The following is a 21357-nucleotide window of genomic DNA, read 5'->3' as shown; positions in this document are numbered from 1 at the left end:
GATCTTTGAATCGTCAAATCTAGAAGGGCGCGCTCATCAAAGGTTGCGCTGTATGTTCAGTAATCTCTCTCGGCCTGCTTGCTTTGAGGTTGGTGCCAACCACTAACCACCACGGAAACCTCCGTCGGGCCGACCCTCCCCAGCACGTACGCCTCGATTACAGCACCCAAATTATCATCATGTCCCTTTTCATGTACGCGTGTGGACTGGGTTCTGGGGCCTATTTCAATCCCCTGATCAGCTTGGCCACGCGCGCAGCTCGACTCTTGAGCCTCCCGAGGATCGTGTAATGTATTACCAATTTACTAGCCGGTGCGATGGGACCGTGGCATCGAATGACGCTATTAAGTAGTTTAACCTTATCTACAAGTACAGCAATATTTCGATGCGATGGTCACACCATTAAGAGCCGCCACCGATTTCCCCTGTCGAAACTCAACTGCTGAGCTAGGCTCCGGTTGGCTGCGTCAAAAGCTGCTATGCAACCACCTTCCATCTTGCGATGGCAACTTTTTCAAGATGAGTAGGCAGATAGGCAAGTTAATCCCTTGAGTTTCGCCGGAGCGATGAGACGCTACCTCGTCGTTGGCATGGAAAAAGACCTCGGCTGTCTTTGGACGACCTACCCGAATTGACCATTGTCACACAGCCTCGTCAAACACCAAAAACTTAAGAAATTTCAGGGCTAACAGTGATTATTTACTGGCTGATGTGAGATGGAATGCACGTTTGTTCGTTTATGTCCGTATCCCTCTGATGAAGGAATGGCGGGTGATTTAGGGGCGCATGCAAGGGCCTTGAAGCCCACTACGAGTCACTGATGCTTTACATGAGTTAAGCCATGACTGCTCGTTGGGCCTTATACTATGAGGGTAGTTGAGGGGGGTGGGGCCAAGCATCCAAGCTCACAGAATAAGTTACTCGTGAGACTGATTTGGGTATTGGTGGATAACATCGTATGGACGTAGGAGGGCTGAGGCCGCTCATTTTAGGAGGCAATTCCCGCCTGGACGGCCAAGCCGACATCAACAAGCTTTGGCGTGTGGTGATGGGTATCGTGAGCGATCTACAAACGCTTTGAGGGCGCAAGAATTCATCCCCATGCGAGCGTTGGGACTAATTTCAGTATGTAAATTTTCGACCCCGATAATGGCAGCAATGTGAAGGAGGGGCTCGCATATTGTTGTGGCACGGCAAATTTACCACCGTCAATTCCGTGCGGATCTTCACTGAAACTCGATTCATCCCCCAGCTTTTAGAACGAGCTGGAGGAGCGGTGAGCTAATTCTGCACTGCAAATTTAACCACCCTCGAGGCACATATAGATGCGGTTACAGAACCGTAACAGAGCGTGACTGTATGTTTAATTCCCTTTGATGTGAGGCCATCTTGACTTAAAATCTCACCAACATAACCTCTAACCCAGGAAGGGCATAGTGTGGCTGTGTCACCCTTCGCCCGGGCGAAGTGCGCACAGCGCGGAATCCCGCCCGACCTGTTCACTGCAAATTTAACCTCCTTCGGTGCTCATGGCTAGACAGCAACTTTCTCCTGTCACGTGATGGTGGCGCGGTGATTGTCTTGGGATCGAGGGGGGTTAAATTTGCAGTGCAACTACGCTACCAAGTCACCAAAAAATTATAAAAAGGAGACACCCCGTCCGAGAAACACCATATGCTGTGGGTGCCTGAGGCAACAAGACCCAGAGCAGCCTTGGGTAGGCACGAAGTAGTGAGCACACACACATCACATTTCACACACTCGGGCAGGAGTTGCTAACACTGCAACCACCAAACCCCCCATCTCAAGAAGTCTTGAGCAACTTCTCAAGATAGCTAGATCAGTCTGTGTAGACCAAATAAGAAATATACCTAATTGAATCATGATCCCCAAATCTTGAGACTCCTTTACTGCCTGTGTTAAAAAAAGACCTCGGCTCTCCTTACCAACCCCCAATTACCCCTGTAATGCAGCCCTGCCACAATTCAAACAATCACGCATCACCGTTTTATCAGATGAAGCAGCAAGCGCGCTGAATCAAGAACATTCTCCGCTTCGCCTTGTGGGCGTCTTCTCTAACCCCCGCATTACCGAGCGGCATGTTCCGCATCACAGCCGCAACCGCCTGTTTCGAGGGCGGATGTTGGTGGTGCCGACCTTGGCACGTCTCGACTGTCGTCTCAAGCTTACCGGTCAAGCTTAAATTCGGTCGCGATGTAACGCTGTGGAGGAAATGGTCAAACCGCCAAAGGTTAGAGGAGCCACCCCTTGTCACTCTGTTCCTGAATTGCGCGACCTCGTGGCGATTGTTTTTATTCCCGGTTAAAGACAAAAGTTCCTTTCATCTCTTCTTTTTTTTTCTTCGATTAACTTTGACTTTCTGTGTCCTTGTTCAATCCAACAGCCCTGGTGGCATTCTTTTCTCCGCCCAGGTGGCCTCTAATTTGTCTTAATTATTATTCTACTACCGTCAATCATGTCGATCGCATCTTGCCCCGTTTCTGGCTCGGCTGGTGGACAATGTCCCGTCAGTGGAACTTCACGCGCAGGTCAAATGCGCCGCGGATGCGCATTCTCAGGCATGGCGCAGCCTGGGGACATCCACGCCGCATTCGATGTATGTTTCGTCGAAACACTTACAAAGCAATTGCTAATCTTCTAGATTCCACGTGGCGTTGATGCTGAAGATTGGCTTCGCACAAGGTGAGTTACATCAACTTAACTAATAGACCCAAGCCAACACATCAACCAGGGAACAAAAGTCAATCAATGAACTGCTCTACACCAGCTACCCCTCCCGAAAGGAAGTCGATGGAGTCAAGAACCAGCTGGAACTCGACAACATGAACGCCGACGACCACCATCTTCTCGCCGTCGCCCTCGGAGCCCCAGCACGCCAAGTAATGCGACGCGCAGAGGAGATTGGACCCCAGACTGGATGGCGCGATGGATATCTCAGCGTCGAACACGGCTTCTGTCCTCCCGACTATGAGGAACCCGTCAGTGCTCTTGCGAGGTCACCAGGAAGGATATGGTCCGATTTGTGTGAGCGCATGCCGGGATGTTGCGCTCGAGGAAGAGTGAGGGAAGCGGTTGCTGCGCTGCCTCTGGTTGAAGGAACAGAAGAGTTCATTCCCGATCAAGCGCTTTGGGCTGCGGTTGTAGCTCTCGGTATGCTCTGTTCCATCTACCGATTCGAAGACAAGCACGACGGAAAGGATGGAGTCGCGATTCAAACCAGCACATCGACCAGGCCCCAATGTCCTATGGGTGATGATCTCTGCGAGGAACTGGTGGGTATTCCTCTCTGCATCGCTCTCCCATACTTCCAGATTTCACGAAGAATGGGCAGGATCTTGCCCCATCTCTCGTTTCCCGATCAGGCCTCATACAACCTCAAGATTCGAGACCCCAAGTCCAACTATCCGTATCTTGCAAGGTTCGAAAACACGGACCTCAGATGGCCAATGTTTGGAGAGAGAGCTGAGGTGGCGTTTCTTAAAGGATGCGCCGATACATCTGGTGAGTGCATAGGTTCCGACATAATACCACTACTAACGAGTTCCGAATAGCGTCGTTTCAACATGGCCCAGATGCAATTGCCGCGTGTCAAGAGCACGTCATGACCGGCAACATTGAGGGCCTTCTCCACGAGATGATCCGCCTCAAGGAGATTCTCGAGAGGATGCCCAATGCTTTCCACAGCATCTCGCCAAACCCCAATGCGGGAGACAACTACGTCTCTGCTGATCGATGGGTCAGATGGGGACTCTTTTCTGCGCCCTTGTCTAGGCGATGTCCGGCGGCTTCTGGTCTGCAGTTTCCCCCATACCTGATGATGGATGCATTCTTGGGCCGAAAGACGTAAGCCAACTCTGATTATTAACCTTGAAACCAACACTGACATACTTGTGCAGACACACATCCTTCCTCGGCGTCGAGGCCGTCCATCTCAGAGCATGGCTCCCCTCCAACCACCGCGCCTTTATCGCCGCTATCCAATATCACTACTCCATCCCCGAGTTCGTCCAAAGATCCGGTGATCCCCGTCTCATGGGCGTCCTCGAGGGCATAGTCGAAGCTTACGCCGGTGAACGCGGCTTCATGGGAGTCCACCGATACAAGGTTTTCGGCATCCTCGAAATCGCAGGCAAGACGGGACGCACGGCGACAAATGGTCTTTCTGGGGCTGCTGATGCGACGAGACCTTGGGAAGAGACTCATAAACAGTTCTCGGAGGCTATGAAGGAGCGACTTGAACCCTTTCGCGGAAAGCTCGATATCGAGCCTCATTCCATGCGTGGCACTTTCCAGGAGTGTCGATACGTGACCAAAGTGGCTGGTTGCTCTGCCATCGATAAAGATCCAAGCCGTTCGACTGCTCTGGTCACTCTTGATATCAGAGACACCGGTATCACCTTTGCACCTGGAGATCGCGTCGCTGTCATGCCTCTCAACAGCTGGGAAGAGTGCGCAAAGATGGTGGCAGCACTGGGCCTTGATCAGCATCTCGAAGAGCCAGTCGACACCACTGGCATGTGGTCACGGTTCGAACAACATTTGTCTTCTGTGAAGAGAAGCGCTCACAGACAACTGACGGTCATCGACATTCTCCGACGTGGTCACTTGGCTCCCATCACCAAAGAGCTAGCTGTCAAGGTGCATGAGTTGCTGCATGCTTCGTCCAATACGGTTCTGCAAATTCTAGCGACTGAAGAGTGGCCTGTTGGTGGTTCTCTGGGCGATCTTCTCCAGAAAGCCATCACAGACACACCGCCCCAAATCTGGGACAAGGCCTTTAGTCTCGACAACCTGGATTGGCTGGCCGAGCTTGTGCAGCTCGAAGTTCCTCGCACCTACTCCATCTCCAGCCACACCAACGAGTTGCTCCCAAACACAGTCGACTTGACCATTTCTCGCGCCGAGTACAAACTCTGCTCCATGTTTTCTCAAGGACAACATATTGCTCGGGCTGGCGTGTCGAGTGGCTTCTTCAATCCTCACCCGTCATCAGCCGAGAGCTCGATCCTGTCAGACGATGTCTTGCTCGGCGTGTCGAGGCCGGTTGCTTTCCAGCTACCCATCGATCATATGGCCCCCTGTGCATTCTTCGCCGGCGGTAGCGGTATCGCCCCCTTCCGAAGTTTCTGGCAGCACAGACTTCAAACCTCTGGTTTGTCCGGAGGCCGTAATCTGTTGTACCTCGGAGTTCAGTCTCGTGAGAGATTCTGCTACGAGAGTGAGCTTCGAAAGTTGGTCAACATGGGATTCATGGAGGTGCATCTTGCTTTCTCGCGTGATCCTCGGGGTCTAGCATACGATGATATCCTCCGAGATCTCGTGGAGAAGGAGACGCCTCCCCGCTACATCGACTCTTTGATCATCGAGCAAGGTGCGACAGTCTGCGACATGGTCATGTCCAAGAAGCAGGGCGGTCTCGGAGGCTACCTCTACGTCTGTGGCTCAGTATCAGTTTTTGACTCTGTTATGAGCGGCATTCGCAAGGCCATGTACACCTACCGCACTGCCACAATGGAGACTGTCGACCTCATCATCAACAAGGCATTTGCAGAGCGACGATTCATGCTCGACGTTTTCATGTCCCCCAAGGCCCTCCCCTGCAACCTCCCCACCATCTCCCTCTCCAACCTGGCTCTTCATACTGGCCATCGCCCAGGATCTCGCATGTGGATCGCCGTTCATGGAAGTGTCTACGATGTGACCGACTTCTGCCCTATGCACCCTGGAGGAACCCTCATCATCAAGTCGAATGCCGGTGTGGACTGCACCAAGTCGTTCGACAATCTCGCGCACACCAACAATCCCGAGGTATCGAGTCTCCTGACAAGGTACTTCATCGGTCACTTGTCTCCCAAGCCCGATTACCACGGCGACACTGAACTATCGACCCTTCATGATCTTTGGTCAGCTTACCTACGAGTCACCGTCGAGACCCTCGTGGCCCACCAATTCGAGATGCACGAGATCATGGGAGCTTCGATCGACTCGCCATCTGCTCATGACCCCAACGGCATCACCAACATCTGGCTTCGCGAGGGTCTTCCCAACATCATTGCTCTCCGAACCTTTTACGGCTACCAAAGCCGTCTCTTGCAAGGCGGCTTCGCAGCTCTCTTCGGACCCAAGTTGGAGGAGCTCGTCCTTCGTCTCTCCTTCAGCTTTGCCAGCGCCGGTGGACCGGGAGCTGCATACAAGCTACCTGACATCCTTGGCACGATTGCTCGAGCCAAGACAAGTCAAGACGCAGCTCACAGCACGAAGGAGATCAGTTCCCTCGGAGACTTCATCTGCGATCCAAGCTCTGAGTTGCGTTTCCAAGAGCGGGGAGTCTTTTCCTACGCCACGAAGAGTGTGCAGCTTGACATTGAACTTCTGGAGAATCTCCGACAAGAAGCTTGTAACGGCATGGACGCTTTTGAGAGCATCGCTTCGGTGCTTGACTCTCCCGACAAGTTTGATGCTGATTCCACTCCTATCGCTGCTTTGTCTGCCTTCCTCCTGCAGACTCTGGAGAGAATGGCGCATCGCTTATCCATGTACTACGCACAATTGGCTCGCCTCTCTGTTTACCAGCCTGAGCTTGAGCACAACCCTGCCCGTACGCGATGGGCTTTTGTCAGACGATGCATCCGCGATGGCACATTTTTCGTCCTCACTCAAGCTGTCGACACTGAGGCTTTGATGGATGGACAGTCAAACGCGTACTACATGTCTGGGAAGTCGAGACAGAAGACTCACTTTGAGAACATTCTTTCACAAGTCAACGAAAGAATTAATTCATCTTCTGTGGAGGAACCTTCAAAGACATTGCAGCCAACTTCAGTCAACGCGATTCATCACGAGAGGGGAAGAACCGTCACCAAGGACACGACCGTCGCCTCAGCTGCATCTCGTCTGAATGTCGGAGCGATTGCGAGCATGGAAAGCTTCATGAAGAAGAACAAGACAGAAATCCGGCGTCTTAGCACCATGCCAAGTCCTTTCCAACTGGAGCATCTCCAGAAGGCACTCTCTTCGATGAACACCAACGCTCTGGCTCCCGGCCACGGGGTGTCCGTGGGTAAGATGCCTGGATACGACAGTCTCATGTCTCTGGCCTCTCGGACAACTGGCTCTTCTAGAAAGAGCTCATTCAGCGCCGCTTCCAGCGCAGGCTCTCTAACGCCATACCCCAACATGCAAGGCCCACCAACACCGCCCAGCGATGCAAACATGGCGTTGCAAATGAAGCTAGTGGGACTAAACAGAAGGCAGCGCACTCAATCCACGACGTCCATGCACAACTTCACGTCGGCCTCTGAGGTGAGGGATTCGAGGAGGAATAGGTCTGTCTCGGGCACTAGAAATGCCTCAAGGGGGCGGTCGTTGGACCACGGACATGGGAGGGAACCGTCGGCTAGTAGGTTGTTGGCGTTCAAGTTGGGTGCTTTGGCTGAGCAAAAACGATCGATGACAGCCCCAACATTCTAGGCGAGCAGTTTGTAGTATAATACACATACACGGTGCGCTGGCCGTACCATAGATTCAAGTTTTCTGATGCCGTGAGATGCTCAACTTTCCACCATGGCACAGCTTCCGGAAAACCTGCGGAAGTGACCCATTTATCGATCTTCTGGCTCCATGAAACCATCATGGGCCGGGCTACAACTATAATAAAGAGCAGATTGTCAACACATCATAGCATCATGTCCCGATACTAACACAGTGGCCGACCGGTTTATCAATACTAGGAATGCTGACATCTTTCAAATTACAAAAGTGTGTGATTTCCGAGGCGCCCAATAAGGCTCTTCACCCCAAGCCCTGGTGGCTGATCTAAAGCTGCTCTGTAACCACAATTGCTGGCTCAGCCACCCTTGGGCAGATTCGATGGGCTAGGCGAATTCATTGGCCTATTTAAAAGGCTCTTCGCCTCCAAGTCTTGAGAAATGTACATACCTTTCCGACCCTCACATCTGGCCATCCTTTATCGACGTTCGTGATGACCTCGGAAAACCCCGACAAAGATTCACCATTGGAGGAAACTTCCAAGGCCCCTTGGCCAGACCAAGTCCAGGGTACAATAAGGATACAGATTGAACTCTACTAGCCACTGGGCTTTGCTGAATGGTACCTCACCAGGTTTCCCCGCTGAAAGTGCCACTCTTTCCCGTTTACGACGACGACGCTGGATGCCAGGTTTCCCCGCTAGGAGAGCCCCTCGTTTCCCTTTCCTCCAACGCTGGATGCGATCCTCTCTTAGAGGGCCCTCTAAGGACCAAGAGTCCCAATATCAAGCACAAGGGCTTCTAGATGCCCAAGCGGACGAGAGTGCCAGAGATTTTCTTCATTTTGAAACTGCGCCACCCAGCGTTGCCAGGGTCTTCGAAGACATTGAAGACAGGATCAGCGAATTTCAGACCCAGCAATCCAAGAGACAGACAACCGACAAGGCAGTTGAGGATGAGGCCCTCGAATACACCAGATTTCTATTCGATGAAGACGGTGCGTATACTCGTGTTCTAGACGGCGACGAAGAGATCAGGAGACAAGTATTTTGGCAAGAAAAGCGCAAACAGCTCGACATGGCTCAAGATGAGTCCATCGGTCACCCTGCCAAGACGGCGCGCATTGCCTCGACCGACCTGGATCAAGTGATTACAAAACCAAGCCCGGATTCGACCAGCCAACCGAAATCATCCGATCCCTACGACCCTCAAACGTCATTTGCTCTCCAGCTCAGAGAACTTGTCAAGGAGTATTCTGAACGTATGGGACACTCAGATGACTTACAACAGATCCAAGATGTGGCATCAGAGATTTTATACTCTCGCCCAAGCAGGATCAAGGTTTTGAGCGAGGCAACGAGCTCTGGATCTCGGGTTAAATTTTTGAGTCGTTTGCGTTCTTTTTGCTTGTTTTATTTCATGATTTGTCTGTTAATAATTCTCGTCGTTCGATGTCCATGGCCAGTGGCCATTTTTACTTTTCTCGTTCCTCTTTCAGTATTCACAGAGGTGGTTTTATCTGTTCCCATGCTTCTTGGACTTTTGCTCTACTATGACACCATTATCGGGTTTCTTAAGAACAAGATGGTTTTCTTGACCTGGAAATGTGTAAGGGCGCCGCCGGAGGATTTCGAAGGGGTCGCTACTAACTTTGAGATAAGGTCTGCCAGGACACGCGTATAGCAGCTGTCCCTAAGTCGTTCGCCCAACGTCTGGTGGAAATTCGAGAAACAACCTTGGCTGTATCGCCAACATCAACCCCTCCAGCATCGGCCGCTCTTAGTTCCTTCTCCATACCTACCAGCTCTCTAGGCTACCAGAACAATCTGCAGGCCCAGTCTAACGGCGGCTTCCAGCCTTTCTACCAACAAGGTCCAGTACCGACGCGAAAGAATGCCGCCTTGACCGATACCGTTCCCGCTGCCATATCTATTCCAGTGACGTGCAGATATGTTCTCTTCATGGTTGACAAGGATGGACTTTGTCTTCGCACAATCGAATCTCAGTCGCTGTCTAACGAGCAGCTCTTTGACAGAATGCAGCTGGAATACCGCACGTTGAAAGGGTGGTTTAGGACATGGTTCGGGTTGTGGATATTCTCGCACTGCGACTTTTACAAGGCGAGTTCAAATTGCCCTATATCTTGATTGGATTTTCTAACATTTTCCATTAGTTTGAGGCATGGACGAGGGAGCGATATTGTGAAAGGGGGCGCGGCATCCCTCCACTGTCGGAAACTGGATATTTCTACATGCCTAGACCCATGGACAACGAACCGCCGATTTCCAAGCACGAGTTTTACGACCGCTTCTACAAAAGAATCACGCCTGAGCAGCTCAGGGCAGTTCATGGCAGGTTTTACAATGACCATGACGCCGTTGATCGGATCCCTCAGAAAAAGGGTCTCAACGACATCGTCGCCAACGGTCGGCCACAGTTTTGGGGGATCATCGCCCGGGAGAAGAAGTCTGGCAGGAGGATGCTCATCTACATCCTCATTTCTTCCTTACCTGGCTTCATATTTTTCTTCTTGTGGTTGTTTGTTTTGGACAAGGATAGTTTGCAAGATGCCTCAACTTTGCTCTTGATTTCTTTCACGTTGCTCGGTATCCTCTACGCGGCACAACTGCTTTAGTATAGATAAATTGCAACTCCCTTATTATTCTTCACTCTGGGAGCATAACCTTGAAGTGTTCATTCCGATCAACCCTCCGAATGGCCCAGCATAGTACCGGTGATGGCCTGCATTAATGAGACGTCCTTGCGGCTCCTTCTCTTGACGAGAGTTGTCCGAAACAGTACGCTATAAAATGCACTCTAATAAAAGACTCGGAACATAAATGTTAACCTGAAAGTCAGATTATGAATAGTACCAAGACAACAACACACTCTACCTAGCCGACAGGTACGGTTGCCTGCTGTCATGACCAAAAGAGGGGAAAAAGGGCCGCGGCCGTAAGTCGGGCCGCACAATCGGACCGCGGGCTACCTGCATAGCATCAATGAGGTCATCTAGAGCCGGCGCAGCTAACTAGCTGTCATAGAGCTGAGAAAGAGAAGGAGTTAGAAGCTGAGAGAAGCGGGTTGGAGGCCTCTGAAAGAGGTATATTAAGGCCTGAAGGCCCCTGGAGATAGAAGGGCAAGAATCAACAGACTTAATCATCTCCCCTAAGCTAGTTATCTGCTACTAAGCAGCTGCCTTTGTCACTCTTCTTGATTGATCCCTTTTGCCACTGACACCTGCATGTCATTGATGCCTTCCTTGGAGAAGGTACCGTCGTCAATATTCCGGTCCCTTACGTTCTGATTCATAAAGCTGTCAAGAATGGGTACCGTCTAGTCGTTTGGTGGCTTCGTGGGTCTGGTGCCAATCCTGGTCCGCGAGATTAAAATGGCAGATATTTGTCATGGACCATGGCTGATCCAGGTGTTGCTTGACGAGGACATTGATACACACATCATTTGGAGGAAGGAGGACTTAAGAACATGTCACTTGTTTTTCAAATCGATCTACTGTAAAATGTATCTTCAAACAGCAAATAGGAGTAATAAAGCTAGATAAGAGCTGGATCAATCTTCATCCATACCCTCACCATACGATTCCTCCTCACTAACATAAGCACCCTCGTCGAACTCCTCGCAGCCACTGTACTCGGCCATTTGCGATTGATGAGCTTCCCTGTCAGATCTCAAACACATCGTTGTTGACCGATGTCCTTGAGCCAACGGAGGAGGTTGGGCATCAAACTGGTCTTCCCGACTCTGAAGAATAAGGTCCGTGTCAACGGTTGCAAATAGCAACGGCTTCCGAGTTGTGATGTATCCGAACCAGGCTATATCCTCAGAGGACCTGCGTGAATCGACTATCCGTCGCGCTGGCAGGATGAGGCGGTCCGGATGCTCTGCTGGTTCATCTGCCATCTCGCCAGAAAACTGGAAATCTCGAGCCCTCCAGGACCTCAGACCACCGCCGCCGGCATCTGGATTAGAGAAGTAGTATACTGCTTCGCTGGGAATACTCTCCAGCCAGAAAAACGGCAGACCTTCCTGCGAGATGGGGCCGACGCAAGCCGGTGACCGCCCACGCAAGTATTCATGAGCCCGACAATATTTGACAATGGGTCTGTTGGCCTTTTTCGCCACAAAGTATTTGAGCTCTGATCCATCACGAATCCCGACGTACATGCAAGTTGCCTGGATCGTTTCATGTACAGTCTTGAGGTCCTCCTTCCACGCCTCCAGAGTCTTTGGATCCTCCCTCCACGCCTCCAAAGTCTTTGAATCCTTATTCCACGTCTCCAGAGTCGCGTGACCCCAAGTAGGCATTGTGACATCCTCAGTATCATCAAACTTGATGTTGAGGGGAGAAGAGGAGAGGTCTGTTGCTGGCCAAAGCTCCAAACTCTCGATCAATGCTTCCCCAATGAGGAGCAGCTCGTCCAGTGGTCTCCTTTGACGCATCATCAGGGTCATCGTGTTGCGAAATACATCGTCCACCTTGACTTTGTCATTGTATTTGACCAGTGCAGGGTCTGTGTCATCTGCCAACGATAGGAGGCCGTAAACGCGGTCTCGCTTATCTTGACAATCTGGCTCGGCGAATGCTCGTAGCAGTGATGCAAGCGATAAAGATTCGTCCTTGGGGCGCTTTCCAGAGTGTCTATCCTCGAAACGCATGTATCGCCACCAAAAGTACCGCCATCCTGGGAGGTCATGCAGTTTCTCAGTACCGTCGGCAGACCCAATAAACAATGCAATTTTATGGGCTCCAGTTTGAAAGTTTCCAAAAAATAATGTCGGATCACCGCCCAGGATAAACTCTTGGCCAATCCATAGCCGTGTCCAGTACCGAGCATTGAGGATGTTTGACAGCGGTTCCAGCCAAAGCTCTTCAGGAGTATGTAATTCTAACCTGTCATGAGGACCTGGACCTCTGGCGCTAAAGGACGTGATTAGAAGATTGTTTATATATGTTCGTTTGGGTCCTTACCGGCAGGCTTCCTCCCATCTCCCACTATCTTTTCCAAAGCATGGATAGTCGGTTTGTCGATCAACTCACTGAGCCAAACAAACACTTTCTTGGCCTGATCGTAAGTCAGGCCCATTTGTCTGACTTGTTGCTCTATCTCGGGCACGTCGCCTTGGTTGATACATAAGGCATCGATCTAAAGCCAGTCGGTGACATTTGCGTCGCGAGCAGCACTAAGAAAGTCTCCTAGGTTTTTGGCGACAGTTTTCACCCCTTCGTTGATATCTTCCCCTTCGATGTAGATGGGTCGTCCAGGCTCTTTCGGGTCCCATGTGTAGGACAGGCAGCTATAAGAGGATTCAGACCTGCTTGTGGGCCTCTCCATGTGTTTCATCACACATTGGATTGGCTCTCCGCCTTCTGGTTTGATCTGAATTACTCGAATATGTGTCGATGCTTTGTCATGGCCGAACGGCCTGTAAGAGAACGTGCGGGAGGTTTGTGGCACCGACATCCTAACCTTTTTCCTTGGCACAAAATGGTAAGGCAAAGAAAGGTAGGCAGAACAACAATTAGGAAAAGAGCGTTGAAAATGAAAGACAACAGAATAGTTGATCTGGTATATGTGGTTGAGGTAGGGATAGCGTGACAAGAAAGAAAGAGGAAAGGGGCCATTATGTGGATGGACACTCGCAGCCTCGTTTACAGCATCACTATAATCGGGCGAAGCGTTTGACTTGACGTGTCATTTACTTAGGCACCTGTTTGAAAATTTACACCCAATAAGAGGCTGTGGTTTCCCTGCCCTGTTTTCTCAATGCTTGTTGCGCGAGAACTTCCTGATTCAGGGTCGCTTATGCAGCCACTTGCCTCGCGAGCTTCAGCCCAACCGCCTCAGAATCCCTCGTATTATTCAGCGTCACATACAGAGTTGCCATGCATGTGGGCGTGGCTCGAATCAACCGGGCATATCAGTCGTCCCGCACCCAGTCTCACCAACGTCGGGCGTTTGGTCTGCTGCAAGTTTCTTTCAGCTCCCCTCTCTGCATGTTTACATTGCTGACGGTCGCTTAGACGAGCAGACTCGGCATTCTTGGCCTGCATGCGGGTGAGGTGCTGGTTAGAGGCTCCAGGGCTTTGTCACTGGAGACCAGGAAATTGTTTTCGGAGTACCTACCTGCAACTCACCCACGAACAAATCATCTCTGAGAGAGGCCATACACCACAATAAGAACTCACATGCCCATTAATGCCGTATCGACTCAACGCATCGGTTAGAGCCTATGGGTTTCTTGTCCCCCGCTAACGCCTGTTCATTGGCCTGATGCAAGCTAGAGCCATATTGTTAGAGACCTAACTGCGGGAAAGCTCTGGGATGGCCAATCGGGCATTGAAAAGCAGAGGCTAGCAAGGGTGCGAAAACCCAGAGGCTCTAATCAATCTATTAGGTCGATACGGTACATAATAGCATTAAAACCGCATATATGTCTATGGATCGTGGCGCCGTTGCCGCTATTCCTGATTTGGAACGGGAATGCCCTCAAGCTGCTACCCCGTCTCAAACTCGAGGCTCCACATTTCAAAACATGGAGAGAGGAATACGATGAGAGATAGTCTTGTCTATTACATTATGGAATCCTTTACAGTTTATTTCTAAGCACAAATGGCATCCACGGCCTTCTCGATAAACTCCTGGTTGGTGTCCTTCTTCATGTCATCCTTTGCAATCTTTTTGAGATCCTCCATTCGGAGATACTCATCCAGGCCAATCTCCTCCCTAAGATAAGGGTTGAAACGGATATACTTCGTTTCCCTATGCTCATCGCGTTGGTTGAGATGTGTCATGTGTCGCGAAAAGTCCTTGCCCTTGGCGTTTGTGTTGGTCGCAAAGTCCATCACCTTGGAAGCAACTCCAACAAGCTTGAACCAGGACTTCTTTGCCTTCGCAGGGTTCACATAGCCTGTGCCCAAGCTGATAACACATGAAATTGCAGGGGCAGCGTCCTTGGGGTCAACGAGCTCAAACCGCGTGTACCACAGTTGGTCGATGGGGTTGTTGTTAAGAAGACCGCCGTCCCAGAAGACCAACTCGGGGTTGGTTTCGGGGAATTTTACTTCGGGGAAGAAGGTAGGGGCAGCTGATGTAGCTCGGGCGGCCAAACTAATCGTCATCTTTTCACCGTGGTTTTGCATAGCTGTGTTGAGCTTTGACTTGGTGTAGATGGTCTTGTCCTTGTAGGATCGGAGCAGTACCGACTCGGCCCTGTTTTGAGCAGTTGTGCAGCAGAACCTATGCGCATTAGTGACGTCCACCAATAAAGTGGATAAGAACTTACATGCGAGCACCTCCTTCGTGCTGGAGTGGCGCACTGCCCTTCAGCTTCTTGTCATTCTCATCGAGACCGTACTTCTCAACAACGTCGTCAATGGCCTTGCTCAAAGCCCCACCATCAAAGCGGCTGTCCGAGAAAACAGCCTTGCTGTTGTTGAGGTACGACGAAAATGGCGCCCAGCTGATATTGTAGCCGTAGAGTCTGGGGCTAAAGATATCCTTGGCGATCTTGTCATACTGAGCGATGGTGTCGTCGACCGACATACGCAGACGGAAGAGCATGATGCCCATAATGCCGCCAGTACTGGTTCCACCAGCAAGCTCAAAGTAGTCTGCTGGGCGGGGAATCTCGGCAAGACCTTTTCGCTTCTGAACTCGGAGCATGAGTTCTCTGAGGACTTCGAGGGCCATGATGCCTCGGACACCGCCTCCGTCGAGGGCGAGGAGTCGGAGGCCCCTAGTGTGTCTTGTGAGGGGAGCGTAGACCATTGTGATTGCTGAAAAGTGGGTGAGTTGGGGAGAGAGGAAGAGAGGCACACGACAGCAGAGATACCATACATATATTCATATGCTACAGGCCTCGAATCCGTATCGATGATAGCTCTAGCCCAAGATGATTGCCCCAAGCCGAAACTATTGCTGCCTCCCGTCAGCTCATTCCTCTTTTAGGGCGCCGTCGATGACAAATATTGGAAATAGGCGAGCTGAAGGGTCTGGGCGCACTCCACCCGCTGCGGGCCGCCAGTAGTTTACGCCTCTAGCGAAGACGAGCCCTGAGGAATTGCGCGGGCACTTTCTTCGCTTGCTGAGTAGATGATGGGCTGAGGTCAATAGCGGAAGTCAATTGGGCTTATCCTTGCCTTTGGTCCATATTCAGCTCAGTTCGGAAGCCAAGAATGCAACCATACAGGGCAGTTCTTATCAGGTCTGGAGTGATTGCTGACGAGACCCTGCTTTACCCACTGGAGCTGAGGCCTCTGTAATGTCCACTGTCTCACCTCGGGCTTTCCCCAGTGAGCCCCAGAACCTGGGCCCTGAAGATGGCAAAGTCGGAACGCGGCCTTTTCACAGTCGCATCTTCCTCTTTCCCCCATATCTTATTACCTCTATGGCGGCATTGAGCAGCCAATGATTTGACAGAACCAAGGCTCTTCTAATTCAGATTTGTGAAATCGCATTCTTCTTTCGTGACCCCAGTTCAGCTCTGACATTCCACGACTACAATAAGCCCGCCACAGTCATCCCAGATTGCTCATCGGCATGAATCCCTTGCATCAGTTGGTAAAATCAGCATGTCACTGGCGTCGTTTAATACATGCCGTCTCCCTCCTCTTACTATGCTTGCAAAGAAGATTACTGTGTCTACAATCGCTGCAATTGGCCGCTCTAGATAAGCACGCATACACAATCTGCGTCGCCAAGCTTTCACATAGATAGGCTCATTTGCAACATCCAGTGCACTAGTCGGACCAATGTTTGTGTTTCAGAGAACAATGTTGCGGGAGGCAGATAATAATAATACTAAGTGCTACAGAGGGTCTTTCTTATCCAATCTCTATTGACATAGCCAGTTCAGAAGCAAGAAAATGTCTCCCAAGATTTATCAAAAGCGCGGCTGCCATCTACAAAGAGCTCAGACCAGAGTATCCTGTGGGCCAAAATTAGGCAGACAAACGTGTTTTCTCGTGATTCAAAAGCAAATTCGGGAGTTTCCGGTTGTGGTTAGTTCGTCACGACCAACATAAAAGTCGAAGGCCGAGCTTCAACTTTTTCTTCTCGTATTCTTCCCGAGTTCACGCTCATCATGTGGGTTCCCGATTACCTCTTATTCTTGATTACATGTCCAGGTAACTTGCCTCAGTGGTTCTATTCCCTTTCCTCAGCATGTCCAAGGCTAATAGCATATATAGCAATGAGTCAGAGTGACATGGACCTCAGGGAGCAGTGCTTCCTCGATATCTCTGTCCATGACGTTCTCTATTACGATGGGGTACCGGCCGTCGAGCCCTGGGCGACCATGTATATCGATGGCCTCCGCGAAAAAAGGTTCGGCGATGCAATTTGGGCGCGCTATCAGATTTTCGGAGATGTGGAAGATGGTATAATCGACGGAAGGCTGACTGTGCTCGAGGCTATTGAAGAGGATGCGGTCGGATATAAGAAGAATGCGCCGGAGGCGTTTGATGAAGCCGTGGCCTTCTACAAGAGTCATTCTAACAGTTCGGACGGACATCCCGAGGTTATCGAGATCATCATGCAGATTGACCGAGAAGATGTCAGCGATAGATATTTCCCAGAGGGCGGTTAGAGGTTCAACTCATCACATCTTATAATTCACAGACAGCCAAGATCTAATGCCAAAGGCGATTTTTTCTCAAACAGGCGCTTGGCATTGCTAGTGCTTATTGTGCCAGCTGACCGCGTTGAATTGAGGGTATAAATACAGGTCCATGGTGCCGGTGATCCGTTCGCTACTGCAAGTTCACGCATAGCGGCATCTCAGCGAAAATGGCAGAGACAGCGCCCATTCCCATCATTTTGTGTGGTAAAACAGAAGGGATAGGCCGAGCAGTCATTGCAGCCTTGAAGCCCGAGATTGAAGGTATTTCCTCATTTTTATTTCCTTAGGGGCCTTGCTGACATCCACAGTTGTTCACTTTGTTCTCGCTGGAGAATCAGGTCAGACCATAATTCCCCCTCTTCTGGCAGGCGAGTCTCCACCTTCTCATCCCGAGAGCAGCACCATCGGGAGCGGGAATTACGCTCAGGTTCCACGTGCCATTCTCCTCGGTGGCGCTTTCGACGAAGGGACGATAGCTACGTTGCGAGACGCGGTCAAGGCGACTTCGGGGGCGCGCAAGATTCCTTGGATTCTTCAAGATTTAACGCTACCGGCACCTCCGGTCGGCACGCCTGAATATTCAGCGCTTATGACCAAGAGGTCTAAGGACGCTCTGTTGAAGTTGGACCAAGATGGAAAGTTAGATGGAAGCCATGATGGGATTGAGTGGTACTAAGACCGGCTGGAAGGCTATTGAGTCTCGGAGCCAGTTGCAAATGGAACCTTTGGGATCAGTGAGTCGTCAGAGCATTTCATGTTAGCACATTAGCACCATGTCACACATGCACCAGCGAGATATCAGTGACAGTCATATTCATTCAATCCAACCGTCTAGAAAGTAATTCGTGCATACAAATGATCAAGCAGTTGACTCTGCTTTAGTTCTTGCCAACACCGTTGTTGATGAGCTTGTTAGGAGTTCCAGATCCAACACTGGAAACAACACCATCGAGAGCAGTCGAGACAATGTAATCACACAGACCCTCAGCCTTCTGGCCCAGACCCAGAAGATAAGCGCCAAGACCAGCAACATGAGGAGAGGCCATGGAAGTACCAGAGATGGTGTTAGTCTTGCCACCAGGCCAGGTGCTCAGAATATCAGTGCCAGGAGCAAGGACATCGACAATCTTGCCCGTGTTAGAGTAATAGGCCAGAGTATCGTTCCTGGTGGTGGCTCCAACGGTGCAAGCACTGGGCTCAGAGGCAGGAGATGAGTCGGATGCGTCGGCACCGTCGTTTCCAGCAGCGACAGCGAGGAACAGACCGGCATCGACAATGCTCTTGGCTGCGTTGTTGACAGCACTAGAGAACTGTCCACCAAGAGACATGTTGACGACGACACCCTTGGGGCAGCTGGCATCGGCGGCATGGCCAGCGACAAAGTCCATACCAGCAATGACACCAGAGCTAGACTTGTTAGCATGTGTAAGATGTTTAGATTTGGGGTACTCACTTGGTGCCCTCGCCATTGTCGTCGAGGACCTTGACAGCAAAGAGGCTGGTCTTCTTGGCGACTCCGTAGGTAGTAGAGCCAATGGTTCCAGCAACGTGGGTTCCGTGACCCTGGCCATCGTTGTCGCTGCCGCCGGCAAAGTTCTTCAAGAACTTGGCGCGTCCATCAAAGTCCTAGCTCATGTTAGCCACGTCCAATCTTCAGGGCCACAAAACTCACGGGGTGGTCGACATCAATGCCGGTATCGACAACGTAGGCGCAAGTACCCTCGCCAGCGGTGTCGTCGTAGGTGTAAGTCTTGCCGCCAGCCTTGTCGCTGGAGATGCGGGCAAGACCCCAAGGAGCATTGTCCTGCTCAGTAGTAGCCTTGATGGTGATGACAGCATCCTGCTCAATATACTCGACCTATTCTTATTAGCTTCATTCATCAACTCCTCCCACCGTCACTCACATTAGGATCGTGCTTGAGCTTCTCAATCTCATCCTCCTTCAGACTAGCAGCAAAGCCATTGAAGCTCTTGGAGTAGGTGTAGTCGGCATCAGCCTCGATGGAAGAAACAGCCGAAGAGACAGAAGTAGCGCGGACGCCACTCTTCATCTTGACAATGTACTTGCCATCAACAAGCTGAACGCCACGTGGGCGGAGAACGGGAGCAGGCTCAGCCCGCTTGGAGGGGGCGGCAAAGGCCAGGGGCAAAAGAGCGAGAAGAGTTGCGGTGCGCATATTGATAGTGAGCGTCAAGCTACAAAGTAAATAATGATTGAAAGAGTGTTGGTAGAGAGTGCTGAGCGAATGTTGCTGTGAGTCTGAGAGCCAAGTTGCTTGATGATGGAAGTTTGAGAGAAGAGGTCCATCTATTTATCTCTTCGATTCCCCTTTAACAACCCCCATGTCTTGGCTCCAACTTGAAGCTCTTGGATCTTTTCGGCACGTCAACCTATGGTGTCTAACATGTGCTCGCCGATCGCGCATGTCTTAGATCCCTTATCCCGGCATCTCAATCGAGACCTTCCTAAATCGAGCGCCGATCTCAAACGACGCCTCCTTCAACAGGTATAGCATAACATGTTAATGCAAGTGATGCAGCCAACAAGAGTTCCATACTCAAATTCTCGGCAGATTCCCTTTGCCATTTGCCACGAAAATCAGGAACGCGTTAAATATGAAGGAGCGCATAATGGTCGAGCCGAGCTGTTTGACGTGTTGCTTTGTCTTGTGAGTGGTGAGTTGATTTGGCGCCAGGCAGTGGGGTTGAATTAGCAGCTTCAAAGATGAACCAATCATATAGCCGAAACGCCTCTAGCAGGGTCAAAGGTGTTGAAACGATGTTGGCCAAGGTTGTCGACCAATCACGGAGATTTCTGACGATCTTTTTCCCGACAAGGGAGTTGGATTCCCCTGAACAAAAGTGCGAGGAATTTGCGATAGCTTCATTCAAAAGGTCCGAGATCAAACCAGATTCTAGAAAGCTGCCGAGACCGGTGGATATGAAACACCAAGTTTGGCAGGTGTTGTGGCGTTCAAAAGTGCCAATCACAAGCACATGTTGTTGTTTGAGGCCATCCGAGGGTATGAAACAGAGGTTTGATGGGAAGTGACAGTGGGGGACATTTAGTATGTATCGCGTGATTGCAGATCGATGCACCTGAGTGTTTTCACACTCTTCTTATCGAAACGAGATGAAGGGGTTTGGTTGCAAAAGTTCGCGAAATGGCAGAGGCATTTCTAAGAGTGGAAGTTCGTGATCAGGTGTTAGGTCTCAAGATGCAGCAGAAGGACTGATCGATCCATTAAGAGATCAAAAGTTCCGAGATAGAGACCCATCAGTAGGTAGTTATCAGGAGAGTTCCTAAGAGGGAGCTGGTGATAATCAGGAGTGAGAATGCGACAGGGCTCCCTACCCTGTAGAAGAGCAATGATGAGGAAGATTGGAGTTTGTTTCTTGTTCCAAGTATTAAGAAACTTCTCCTGGCTTGGATCATGAGGTACATTATTCCTTGCTGGCTTTTATCTGTCGGTTCTGGTGCTGAGTTGTGTGTTGGAAAGGGGGGATTGTTTTGTGATGTATTTGGAGTAATAGCCATGCAACAGCAACACTGACCGGAACCTTGCCACACGTAAAATCTGAATTTTAAGTGGAAAAGTGTCTTCAGAATCACTCTTGCCGAAAGAAATTTAAGCAATCGTTAATTGGTATTGTGGCGCATCTGCAAAAGAGGGTAATCTGTTCTTTATTATAGATGCAGCCCGGCCCTCGATGGGTTTACTGAGCCCGAAGATCGCAAAAGAGGGCATCAGCTAGTAGGTATCTAAAGAACATGATCAACGAAACATGTTAGTCTAGTGGATGAATTGCATGGATGACAGGCGCCAGATATGGGCAGGCAAAGCTGCTTGCGTGCATTAAGCAACTCATTCAAAGCTCAGCAGTGGTAATGTATGCAGGCAGCCGAGGTGTTGTCGAGGGCGAGGCATCTCTTCATACGTACACAGCGCTCACAGATACTGCCCCCTTGTCCGTTCAAACATCAACTATACTACTTACTTAATTACTTCTAGTCGTATTTTTCATTCTATCTGTAGTTGACATGTTCCACCGGCCAGTCCCCAAGATGCGCCTCTTTCTCCTCCGTAGGTATGGTAAGAAAGAGATCTAATATCAGTCTTTGGGGGCCTTGTTGTGCCATAACCGAGCAGCCTAAAATAACAATATGAAATGCTGCACTTGTACACGAAATCCTGAACTGATGAGC

General features: G+C 50.5%; 7 protein-coding genes across 7 annotated transcripts; 4 read left to right on the top strand and 3 right to left on the bottom strand.

Annotated features, from left to right (window-relative positions):
• Positions 1–2520: 2520 nt before the first annotated feature.
• NECHADRAFT_97414 (uncharacterized protein) lies at positions 2521–7491 on the top strand (the record flags this gene model as incomplete). Its single annotated transcript, XM_003042049.1, has 5 exons — positions 2521–2669; positions 2753–3522; positions 3573–3864; positions 3918–6997; positions 7175–7491. 5 exons carry the CDS (start codon positions 2521–2523, stop codon positions 7489–7491), a joined length of 4608 nt encoding a protein of 1535 aa, XP_003042095.1.
• Positions 7492–8002: 511 nt separating this feature from the next.
• On the top strand, positions 8003–10143 carry NECHADRAFT_86943 (uncharacterized protein; the record flags this gene model as incomplete). Its single annotated transcript, XM_003042048.1, has 5 exons — positions 8003–8078; positions 8143–8505; positions 8566–9116; positions 9170–9573; positions 9768–10143. 5 exons carry the CDS (start codon positions 8003–8005, stop codon positions 10141–10143), a joined length of 1770 nt encoding a protein of 589 aa, XP_003042094.1.
• Positions 10144–11078: 935 nt separating this feature from the next.
• NECHADRAFT_86942 (uncharacterized protein) lies at positions 11079–12991 on the bottom strand (the record flags this gene model as incomplete). Its single annotated transcript, XM_003041980.1, has 3 exons — positions 11079–12397; positions 12499–12673; positions 12749–12991. The coding sequence occupies 3 exons, from the start codon at positions 12989–12991 to the stop codon at positions 11079–11081; spliced, it is 1737 nt and encodes a 578-aa protein (XP_003042026.1).
• A 1139-nt stretch (positions 12992–14130) lies between these two features.
• NECHADRAFT_52633 (uncharacterized protein) lies at positions 14131–15298 on the bottom strand (the record flags this gene model as incomplete). Its single annotated transcript, XM_003041979.1, has 2 exons — positions 14131–14767; positions 14814–15298. 2 exons carry the CDS (start codon positions 15296–15298, stop codon positions 14131–14133), a joined length of 1122 nt encoding a protein of 373 aa, XP_003042025.1.
• Positions 15299–16626: 1328 nt separating this feature from the next.
• NECHADRAFT_73935 (uncharacterized protein) lies at positions 16627–17185 on the top strand. The gene is made up of 2 exons (XM_003042047.1): positions 16627–16656; positions 16720–17185. Exon 2 carries the CDS (start codon positions 16722–16724, stop codon positions 17115–17117), a length of 396 nt encoding a protein of 131 aa, XP_003042093.1. The 5' UTR covers positions 16627–16656; positions 16720–16721; the 3' UTR covers positions 17118–17185.
• Positions 17186–17317: 132 nt separating this feature from the next.
• Positions 17318–17826, top strand: NECHADRAFT_97412 (uncharacterized protein; the record flags this gene model as incomplete). The annotated part of the gene is made up of 2 exons (XM_003042046.1): positions 17318–17411; positions 17459–17826. 2 exons carry the CDS (start codon positions 17318–17320, stop codon positions 17824–17826), a joined length of 462 nt encoding a protein of 153 aa, XP_003042092.1.
• Positions 17827–18028: 202 nt separating this feature from the next.
• On the bottom strand, positions 18029–19327 carry NECHADRAFT_86938 (uncharacterized protein; the record flags this gene model as incomplete). Its single annotated transcript, XM_003041978.1, has 4 exons — positions 18029–18557; positions 18604–18776; positions 18823–19008; positions 19055–19327. The coding sequence occupies 4 exons, from the start codon at positions 19325–19327 to the stop codon at positions 18029–18031; spliced, it is 1161 nt and encodes a 386-aa protein (XP_003042024.1).
• Positions 19328–21357: the final 2030 nt, after the last annotated feature.

Source organism: Fusarium vanettenii, assembly GCF_000151355.1.
Source record: "Fusarium vanettenii 77-13-4 chromosome 11 genomic scaffold NECHAsca_39_chr11_5_0, whole genome shotgun sequence".
Lineage (NCBI taxonomy): Eukaryota > Fungi > Ascomycota > Sordariomycetes > Hypocreales > Nectriaceae > Fusarium > Fusarium vanettenii.
Note: the sequence above shows the minus strand (reverse complement) of the source record. Positions and strands in the feature narration are given on the sequence as shown.